General features: G+C 36.2%; 1 protein-coding gene across 2 annotated transcripts in view; it reads left to right on the top strand.

Moving 5' to 3' along the window:
- The first annotated feature begins 2,049 nt into the window (after positions 1 to 2,049).
- LOC121408255 (calcium-binding protein LPS1-beta-like) overlaps positions 2,050 to 11,665 on the top strand; it is a 25,178-nt gene continuing 15,562 nt past the window's right edge. For both annotated transcript variants that reach the window (XM_041599655.1, XM_041599656.1), the window contains exons 1-6: positions 2,050 to 2,198; positions 4,992 to 5,022; positions 7,239 to 7,370; positions 8,394 to 8,523; positions 8,812 to 8,927; positions 9,911 to 9,951. In XM_041599655.1, coding sequence (XP_041455589.1) covers positions 2,175 to 2,198; positions 4,992 to 5,022; positions 7,239 to 7,370; positions 8,394 to 8,523; positions 8,812 to 8,927; positions 9,911 to 9,951 — 474 coding nt within the window. In that variant the 5' untranslated portion in view covers positions 2,050 to 2,174. The remainder of the gene's footprint in view (positions 2,199 to 4,991; positions 5,023 to 7,238; positions 7,371 to 8,393; positions 8,524 to 8,811; positions 8,928 to 9,910; positions 9,952 to 11,665) is intronic.

The following is an 11,665-nucleotide window of genomic DNA, read 5'->3' as shown; positions in this document are numbered from 1 at the left end:
TTTGCTCACTGGTCAAAGGCGAGGTGAGAATGATAACAAAAATAGGATCATGATTATCATGAATAAGGGTGCCAGGTGAAATGATCAATTTAGGCCGTCACAGGCCACAATATAAACTTTAAAAAAAAGACCGCGAAAATATCACAATGATGAATACGTAAAAGTATATAATCTTTAAGATTATATTGGGAGATGATTCAACATTTCAAATTTTGAGCAAAATTTATTTATGAAATATTTATGACATTGTTGTGTTAATTACTCTGATGTAGAGTCCCTTATATAAATGGATAAGGGAAAATATAAATGGTAAAGATGAATGTTTCATTAAAAGCATTGATATGATCAACGTCTTCAGTAACTCATCGTGTACATTTGAAGAATACGGTAGGCCAAATATTTAACGTAACAAAAATCCTCGTTTTCACAAAGATACCAGATGACCCCCTCCTCTGATAAAAGTTATAATCATATTTGAAAGTTATTGGAATCACATATTCATAAATGGACTTATTATAACTAAACTCCCATGATGCAGGGATATAACATTTGCAATAATCTAAACGTAGGGATTTGTCACGGCCAAGTTCTTGTAAGAATATATAGGTTGAACGCGAGAGCGGAGCGACTGCGCGAGAAATTTGCATTATTAGAATGCATAATTCATGTAATTCGGCCAATGTAAGCAATTTGATTGCATTTGAAGATGAATAAATTAATTCTTACATTAACAGTAGTATTAACCATTAATTTGATGATTACAATTTTTTTCTGTCTTGAAAACTGTGTGGGGATGATTGTACATGTTATCCCCCTCTCCGAAAAGGGTGTGTTTGTCTTTGAGGGGGGGGGGGGGTGTATTCCCCCATTCTCCCGGGATTTACGCCCGTGATCTCGACAATTGATGCGAGCGCAAAACGCAAGCTGAAATGTTTGATATTCTGACCTTAACTTTGGAAGGTCTATAAGCAGATAAACACTTTTGGTAACCATGAACATGATTGGTATCTACCTATATTACTCATGTGAACATCATGGGTTTGGCGCCCCCATGTGAAGCATGAATTTGGCGCCCGCCAGGTCAAACATGAAATTGGCGCCCCGAAGGTCGAATATGAATTTGGCGCACAACTCCAGAGTTTGAACATGAATTTGGCGCCGCACAGGTCTAATATATTATAACGTCTTTGGGTTGAACATCGATTCGGCGCCCCTATGTCGAACATTAATTCGGAGCCCCCCTTTGATTTGATAGGGTACCTTAAAAGCTCGCCTTATGCCCTGAAATCTCTGATTAGCTGTCTGGGCATTTCATATACAATGTTTTGAAGAAACTACTAATACGCATTGCGCCTGATACTCCAGATTGTAGGCGTGGCATGCCTTAATTAAAGCACATATAACCACGTTGTTTGCTGTTATTTGCAAATACATTTCACATTGTAGGACACAAAATGACTTCTTGGAAAGGATAAACAGATGAAAAGAAAACCCTTCACTTTTTGAACATTGGAATGCTATTCATTTCGCGTGATTGAGCATTGATAAAAGCTTCGAACGGACTTTTAACGGTTGATAAATCATCTTCAAAGTTCTCATGGAATGTGTTTTCCCTAGCTAGATGCATGATCAGACAGACGCTTTATACCTGTTACTATTGATTACCTTGGGCCTCTATCAATCTCCTATGCTTCACCAAACTTTCATGTGCCATCTGGCTACTAACAGTCGGCGGCGTAATATCTAACAGTGATGCGCCTCGAATTTGCATGTAAGTTCGAGGGAATAATAATAGTAATAATAATAAAAAAATCATTATTTAACAAGTTTCTTTAACGTGACAACAAAGTTCCTTTTGTTTCAATCAACTATAAAAAAATGCTTGCAGCAGTAGCGTGATGATGATGATAGCTATAAAGGCCTATTTTATATACGACCTCACTGAATTGAACGCGTCGGTACACAGAATAAGATCATTATCTTCTCAGGGGGTGGGGGCGTGGTCTGTAGTGGGGGACTAACCATTCCACACTCATTTAAAACCCTTGTGAGCACCACACCCTTCTCATTTGTCGTCGAAAGTCAGCTAGGAAGGGGAGCATCCTAACCGATCCAGACCTACTGTAACAAACATCTTTGTTTTTTTTGTAACAAAGTTTAAAAAGTCGATCACAATGTCTGATGCGCTAGCCAAGTTTGTAAGTTGAAATCCTTATTTCAAACTGCTTTCTGTCTATCTAATATTGTCAGCTGGATTGCGAGCCTATACGATTTTTAAATATTATATTGTTTTGTTAGGTACTATTATGTCTCTTTTAACTTGATATTATTCATTCATTTATTTATTTATATTTTTTTTAAATTTCTACTTTTATTTATTTGTATTTCCATTTATTCATCCTTCATTTATTTATCTTATCTTGTTTTATCTATTTATTATCATTATTATTATATATATATACTGTATATATAAATATATATATATATATATATATATTTTTTTGGGGGGGGGGTGTTAAACGGCACTGTGTGAGGGAGCAAATCGATGAAGCAAAGGTAAGTGCGCTTGGGGGGGGTATACAAAAAGGTCGCGTTTACAAATGAATTTATAGAATCATTCTTGGGAATAAAAAAAATGAATTCACCGCAAAGGACAACAATCTTTACCTACAAAAACTATTCGTTTCACAAGTAGCCTACTTGCCGAGCAAGCGATTGAGCGCTCAAACTGATGTATACATGTTTTGGGTCAATTAATGTTACATTTTAACTTTATTGACTTACTATATCAAAGTCACATTTTGTCGTGCAATATTTTTTTCAGAATTATTTATATACAATAGACCGGTTTACTAATGTAGTCAAACTGGTATGCATAAAATTTGAATATGTTAGTAAACCGGTCTATTCATTTATACGCGTCAACGACGCGAGCGAGAGCTCAATCATCGTAAATTATTCTCATGACCCTTTAGGGTCAACAATCAACATGTCATCTCAAATTTAGGGAAATCTGTCCAGGAGGTGGTAAGGTAATTACATTCCACAAAATTATTAATAACAGGGATTATTGATTGACTGCATTTATTCTTTTCATTCCAAAATTTACGGACCACGGAACGGTTTTCAGAGTGGGGGGGGGGGGTCTGACCATGCCAAAAATCACAATCATAGGTCACTTTTACGTTTTTGTACACGGTTTTGGAAAAAAGTGTGTGGGGGGGGGGGGTGAATCCCCCGCAGCTACCCGCTTCCGCGGCCCCTGCCTAAAGGGCCAGCCGAACCCGTGCCGAAACAAACCGCTTCTGCTCCTCCCCTCGTGTTCACTGAATCATTTTCTTTCTCAGTGATGTCTGTTTCGACAACTTCTGGAATTATTGCATTATGATTGACCCAGAGGTAATTTTTATGGTGATTCTCAAGAACGGTCGACCCACACATGACGCACGACTTCAGTCGTGATATTCGCGATTTTCGTTGCAAAGGCTTCGCAATTTTAGTCGCGAACTTCACGACTGAAGTGGTGTGTAATCGACGTCGTACTTCAGAGCTAGCTACAGAACCGCCTGCTGATATCGACACACCCTTGTGATTTCACGCATGAAATCAGCTCACGATTTCTGCGCAGTAATAAGCCAATTCGTATAGTTCCACTCTGCGCATGATCAAAAGATTCTACGCATGATCAGCTCAGAGGAAGGTCATAATTTGTACTAAAGTGACATGGTGGTTTAAAATTTAATGAGATAAGCACCAACTTAGATGTATCGATTATTCAAATTCTTTTGAATTGTGTTTTTCATTTACATCCCTAAACATGCAACAATGCGCCCACGAACGGCTGGTATTTCACAGTTTGCTAAGTACATTGGTCATTATACAACATGCTATATATATGCATTCTAAGTAGAAATGCAATAAATACCTTCATAGATTGATAATTGATGAGATATTCTAGTCTCCTGGTCTATTCAATTTCTTCATCCTGCTATGTAAGGCATGCTTACCCAATATCTTGTTTTAAAATCTGCCTATTTCAATGAAGTAAATTAAAGGTCATTCGACCAAAATTGTCCCATGAAGTAACTACGAACTGGTCTATTCTCTCGTTAACATCTAAATGGGCATGCTATCTTAAATTTGTGCTTTGGCTGATATCGCTTTAAAGGAAATTTCAAATCAAATTATAATGAGTAGGCCTATATCCTCTATCCACCGAATTAATCTTTAACTGCAACTATAGAGCTCCCTAATTATGATATGGGTAATACCCGGTGAGTATACAAAAATACTTCACAAGTTGTCAATTTAATGTACATCATATAACTCTGAACACATCACTTTACTACGTCAGCAAAGAGTTTTATCCCGAATTATTTGATATCCAAGCATTGATCTATAGACCAATTTGGTTTAGGTGCTGTTTTATGGGAATTTCTGAAGGGGGGGGGGCATAACAAAAGATAATTTATTCAGTGTCATAGCAGCGCTCATTGCATAAATTAATTGAGGGTTTTGTTCTTGTTCTTTGGAAGACTTCCAATCATGGCGGTCAGAAGCTAGAGCTCCGAAGTCGAATTTTACATTGATATGATTTTAAATTATTTGGAAGAGTATACTCGTTCGGGACATATAATACTTTTAATGTTCATGATGAGTGTTTTTCATTATATTTGAATTTTGGTTACGAATGAATCTGAAAGTATTTTAAAGCAAGAGAGGGAAATAAAGAGAGAGGGAGATAGAGAGCGAGCAAAGGAGAGAGGCCCTACGAGAGAAGGGGGGGGGGGGAGAGGGAAGGGGAGGGGAAGAATAGGAAAATATTGCGTTAATATAGATTAAGAGGTAGGTATCAACATGGGATGGACATTTTCTTTTAAAATCTATATTAATCTATTCATGGTTTAGTGTGAAAATGTAGCTACATTATACAGTATCGGCATTATCAAAATTTTACATTGTGTCCTCTGATTTTTTTGTTCTCTTTATAGACACGTGGAGTGCCCAAGAGTGTTATTGAAGGTAAGATAACCCCCTAAAACATTGGCGGCGGAAGCCCAAAAATTTAGGGGGGTCCGCCTGAAATTTGGGATGGACACGGGTAAAAAAATTGACATGCAAAAAATGTGATCAACCGCGAATTCAGGGGGGGGGGCGTCCCCCACCTCAAATTTAGGGGGGGGGGTAGGACCCCCGTTCCCGCCTCCCACTTCCGCCGCCTATGCCCTAAAACCACAACCATGGGGTAATTCGTTTAGTTGTGAAATGCTTTTTCGTCTAAATATTTGCTGCCTTCATGGCTGACTGTATTGCATAACATTAAATATGAAGTAGCTTTATAGCATGTTTGCTTGTCTGGATACAATATGAGATCATATGAAAAACATTGTGACATCAAGAATTTTTCTCATTTTTTAAATGAGTCAAGAGAATATTTTGATCAACAGAAAATATAAAGAATTCAAAAAATATTTTAAAGAAAATTTTGATTTGATTTAAAAAAACTGAGATTTTTGCATCAAAAATACTATTAATGCATTCTGGAGTAATTTATGAATGAATAATGTCTATAATCTGTTATTGTGTAAATTTCACATTTGTAATTGATCCAATCAGTTAAAATTATTTATTCATATATACATATAATATGTATATATGAATAACTGTGTATTTTGATTTATCAAAACTTGCAGAAACACCGGCTAATAGCGTATGGTGTTAACAATTCTCTAAAATGGCGTAATGAACCAAAATATTCGGGGGGGGGGGGGCAGATATTGCATAGTTGCATAGTGGTCCATGAGCAAATTTTGTGTTTTATTTGAGGGCCGTAACCAAGAATTCTTGGGGGGGGGGGGTGGCGGTTCTGAATCAGAAAAAGTGAACCTTTCCCCTAGACACGTTTAAGTTGGACTAGATTCATTGTAATCTTTTAATAATATACATGTACATTTTTACTTTGTAAATATGATAATATGAGTCTTCGGGCTTTTGTCATGTACCATTTTCACAATAAAACCAGAATTGAATTGTGGACAGGGGGGGGGGGGTTGTCTGGGGGAGGGGTAGGAGTCATTGGAAACGCTGGAACTTTCCATCCGCCAAGCTAAAATGAATAACTTTCCTACTTTTTTCTTCTCTAGGCCCTATATATATATATATATATATATATATATATATATATATCCCACAAAAGACGAAACCGAGATTGAGCGATGATTTACCATATAACTTAATCATAAATGCAATAGACAAATGGCCTACCAACATGAACGTAAAGCTTAGAATCTCCTCTTGCATCTGATACTACTTTGATTATTCCTCATTCAAGATTTAGTGGGCAAAAACAATTCAAAGAAATGATGCCAAAAACTCATTTGGCGGGGGTATCTAAATTTCAAAACGAAAGTCACATTACTAAAAATTCAATATCTGCTCTTTTATCTTATACCTTAATCACAAAAAATGGTCAAGAAGTAAAAATGTTATAATTTCTCGAAACAATGCTTATATTCCATAATTTCTTTAAATAAACGTGTTTTCACCGGTTTCCCATAGAAGCTATCGCACGTTAATGCATGGCTGATCGTCAACACACGGGTCGTGTGGTCCAGTGGTTAGAGCATTGGACTCATAATCGCAAGGTTGTGAGTTCGAATCCCAACTCTGCCATTGTCTCCACTTTGATAAAAAGGCCCGAGAGTGATATCTGTCGTATAACGTCAGCCACTAAGACTGATTAACCTAGACGTAAAATGTTTCATAGGTAATTGGTTTTATACCAGCTTGGCGTTTACCAGCAAAATGCTGTCCTGCCGAGTTCCTACGGGAGATACCACAAATAGAAACAGAAAACGGAGTGTCGAATGAATTTGAACGCTAGCCTGTAAAACCTCTTCACTTTATGAAATTATTGAAAATCAAGCCTTGGTTCAAATAACCAGAACTTTTTTATTTCTTGACCATTTTCTGTAATTGAAACGAGCAGCTGCGTGCCTCAGATGTTTTGTAATATAGAATTACAAGGTCAAGGTGGACTTGACTTTTAAGCTTTCACAAATCCAAAACTTAAAATTCCAATAACTTAATCTTTAACGGATTTTCCTCCAACCTTCACCAATTCTTCTTGCCATTTTTTACAACAAACTTTTCTTCAGGGTGAAACTCCCCCTTTATAAGGGTTTGTCACACATTTCATGTATCAACCTAATAACATCGATTCACTTGTATCTTTGTAGAGATGAAGAAGGAGTTCAAGGACAACTATGACACAAACAATGACGGCACCGTTTCTTGTGCAGAGTTGGCTAAATTAATGGACTGTCCTGAAGAAGAGGCTCAGAAGATGATCGCGACAGTCGATGTCAACTGTAAGTTCAAAACAAAGACTTGTATCTACTCAAATGACATTGATCATAATTTTGACAATGGTTGATTTACATTATGTACATAAACACCCATGTTTCGAGCACGCCAAAACGCTCTCACTATCTTATAAGAAAAGTGCGTCTGTTCGCAGAGAATAATATTGTGTCCCCGTTTGTAAGTTATAAAACGCCTTCAATTTGTCTTCGTTTAGTTTCAATTTCTATCAAAATACTTTACATTTTTACGTTCTAATGCGCGACACATTTTTTAAATTTGAAAAGTGTCTTAGAATACTCGTCAATTAAACGGGATTCAACCCCTCGACTTCCTCCATTATTGGTGTTTGAGAGAGGAGAATAATAAAAAAAAAAGAAAAACAGAATGGAGAAACTTTGAGAAAAGAAAATGGGACGAAGAATATCAAGTAAAATCTGCTCTAACATAAAACTTTGCAGGAGGTTGCAGCTAAATCTCGTATCAACTATCAAGCTTAAACATCAGATAAAATGGTAGTGATAGCATTTAGACGGAAATCAAAACGTTTCTGATATAAATGTGAAAAATATGAATAATCACCTCATTTCGTGGAATAATCATCCTATAAACCATATGAAAGGTATATTGTATCCACCCGTAACCCATTAAAACGAAAAAGGAATGTATCAGGCAGGATTGTGTGGTAGCCATTTCAGGTTCATGCATGAAACACCTTGATCGAAACGACTTGTTTTTTTTTAACTTGGTCATCACATCCGCGAAAATCACGAAATGCCACATTTTTGCTATTTGAAGTAGGAAATTAACAACCTTAATGCACTTCCCGGAAGAGATATTCTCCAGAGGTATTCTTCAAAGTGCTGTCTTCCAACTGGGCATGACAAAAATTAAAATTCTCTAATTGTCCAAAATAAATTTTGGCGCACAAACATGGCTTTGGTTTCGCCACGGCCCACTGTGCGGCCGCCTTATAGAGGAAATGTTACTGCTGCATTAGATACTCGATTCTTTTGCCCAACTTTAATCAGGTGACGGCCGTATGCAGTTTGACGAGCTTGTATTGTTCATGGAAGGTTCAACCAAAGCGGACTTGTACAGTTCAGAGGAGATTCAAAAAATGTTCGAAGACCTCGACAAAGATGGCAATGGAAAGATCAGGTAAACATAAACATTTGGACCTATTTTTTTATGTACTCTCCACCATTAGTGTTTCCCCTGCCAAATTATAATAAGACGGTAATTTCATGATTTATGACGTTTATCATCAAACATCGTAAACAAATTTTTTGACATCTTATGTTGTGCATATTATTTTCATCTTTTTACATTCTCGAAACGCTTTGTGGTTCATATTTCCCTTCTATAATTCTTAGAGTTAACGTATAGGTATAAAGTTCTAGTAAAGTTGAAAGACTGATATTTCATTCTATTATGAATTAACTATAGCCCTGAAGAGTTATCCAAAGGAGTTAGAGAGATTTATACTAAGCTGATTGAAGGTATGGCCACTAAATTAATCCAAGAAGCAGACAAGGATGACGATGGTCACGTCAATATGGAAGGTGAGTTCATTGGAGTAAATGACATTACGCGAATACGAACAGTATCCAACTTAGTTTCAAATTAGTCCGAATGTCAGATTCAGATTTATTTCCAACAGAAATGAAATAAATATTGATACAAATCACTTTCATATTTTATAACAAATATTTTCGATACAAATAACTGTCATGACCATATTTAAAAACATCCATGATAATTAACATACAAAGATATATACAAAATATGGTGCATTTTGTAGACAAATTACAATTAAAAGGTATCTGTGGAAATGGGAGATGTATAAAGTAACAGAAAAAAGGGAGTTACATAATAGATTTCTTTCATCAACATCAAATTGAAAGGAACTAGAGCATCTCTGAAGTTTTGCATACTTCTACTTTTCAAAGTGTGCTGGGTTCGATGACATTTGTTCCGGTGAAATTTGCTTCACTATGTAAACTCCACACACTAATCGAAAGACTAACTCCAACACTTGGTATAACACGATACTGATTGAACCATATAATATTTAACAATGCTAAAAAAAACCCATGTTCAGGGAGCAATTAATCGTTGCTTCACTTAACATTGAGGAGAAAATTAGAATATTTCATATTTCATAATTATGATTAAATACAAAAGAAATAATGAGTGGATGACGTCATCAGTCATACCGACCAAGATGTGCATATACAGTAGCTGTTTTGTGAAATTAAGCGAAACTTTATATTCGATGATTTTCACAGGCGTGATTGACTCTCTCATTGGAAAAACTTTTTGAACCATAATTATGTTAAATTCTTATGTTATGAAACATCAACCTACGCAGAGTTTTAAGCGTGCACGACAACACATTAGTTTATATTATTCTGTTTAAATGAACTGAATAGTTTAGTTATGGTAAGAATCGATTCAAACTGTATTCTATTTTATCTTAGTTTCATATTGAAATTCGTTGTAATAGTCACGAATATCCTCCACATTCTTACATTTTACACTGTAGAATTCTGTGACACACTTGTGGAGAAACTACCCGTGCGTAAGGTAAGTGGAGTCCATTTCCCTCCTATTTTTTTTAATACGAAATATTACCCTGGCATGAAAATCCATATTTTATTGTAATAGACATGAAATGAAATACTCTGAATATCTTTTTTGCCCAATAAATTGATCGGCTCGGCAGCCGCTGTGCTCTATCCCTATAGCCAAGCAGGGTAGCAGCAACTCCCATCTTTTAACGTCTTTTGGCTTGACGCGGCCGGGGTTTGAACTCCAGACCTCCCGGTTGTGAGACGGACGCTCTACCATCTTGGCCAACACACCGGTTAACTAATGGTGGTGAAAAGTGATAAAATCATCTTGTGTTTGATGGGGCCCGTCTCATAAAACTTGTTACAGCATTAATACAGCAACAAATTTGCAGTAACTGTTTAAACCTACTGAAATTATTCAATTTGGTTAGATGATAGTAAATTATCCATAGAAATCGTTCATTTTGTATTATACAAATCTTTACGAATCGGGACCACTGGTTAACGTCATTTCAACATTTTATATTCACGATATAGAGAAGGTGATTAATCAATGCTACTGTTTTTATGAAAGTGATACGAGGTGAATTCTCTTACTTTCAGTTCGCTGTAAAGCTTCACGGGAAAAGGGGTTGCAAGAAAGTTGCAATGAGTGTTCAATAATTTAATTTAGCCTGATCTGAATGAGTGTTGAGCATCTATTATAAAATCGTTTAAAGAAAATGCAAAGAAGAAAGAATGATTAAGGGAGGAAGCAGGAAGAACAAGAAAGGAGGAGGAAGAAGGAGGAATAGATGCGGAATAAGGAGAGAATTGCGGCGAGAGCCTTGAAGAAGTTGCTTCAGTCGTTTAATTAAAATGTGTGTAATAGAGGATAGTAAGGTGATTATCGATAACTATTGAAGAAAAGTGAAAAAAAAATGTTATATAAAAATAAGGATTAAATAGTTGACATTTGGTGAATGAAAACCATTTGCTCATTACTAAGTTGAGTCGATAATAAAAAAGTTGAGTTAATAAAAAAAAGATTGTCGGGAATAACGGTTCCTTGTGAAATGATATTAAGGACATCACATCAAATAAACTACTAAACATGCCGAAATAGTACAATGATGCACATGAAAAGGAAAAGATTGCAGAAAGGAAAAATTTGAATAATATTTAAGACTATAATTAGAGATGAGGCAGCATTCAAAATTTCAATCAAAATTCAGATTTGACATTATTAGATTGTTGTCTTTTAATTTGATCGGAAGTATCCTTTAAATTAATATGGATATGTTGGGAAATATTGCTGTCGTAACAAGCTCAAGTGCTTCAGTAACGACAATGATTTGATCAACTGAATGCCATCAGTGACTCATCGTACAATATACTTGAAGTATAGGCCTATATTGTCATTTGAATTATTGAGTTCATGAATGGATTTAAAAAAGCAATACTTTCATGGTATAGCGGACAAAACCTTTGCAATCAGCAAAGGATTTGTCTTAACCAACTTACGAGGGAGCTTAGCGACCGCTTGAGAAACTTTGGGTTTTAGAATGCTAAGGTAGACCAATTCAAGCATGCACTTTTTCTGCATTCAAAGATGAACCCACGCTTAATCATTTGATGATAACAGATATCGTTTCTGTCTTGGAACATGGGGAGGGGGATGATTGTACATGCCATCCACTGTCTGCGAAAAGTGGGGGATATCCCCCAACCCCCGGGATATACGCCCG

This window comes from Lytechinus variegatus, chromosome 2, assembly GCF_018143015.1.
Source record: "Lytechinus variegatus isolate NC3 chromosome 2, Lvar_3.0, whole genome shotgun sequence".
Classification (NCBI taxonomy): Eukaryota; Metazoa; Echinodermata; class Echinoidea; order Temnopleuroida; family Toxopneustidae; genus Lytechinus; species Lytechinus variegatus.
Note: the sequence above shows the minus strand (reverse complement) of the source record. Positions and strands in the feature narration are given on the sequence as shown.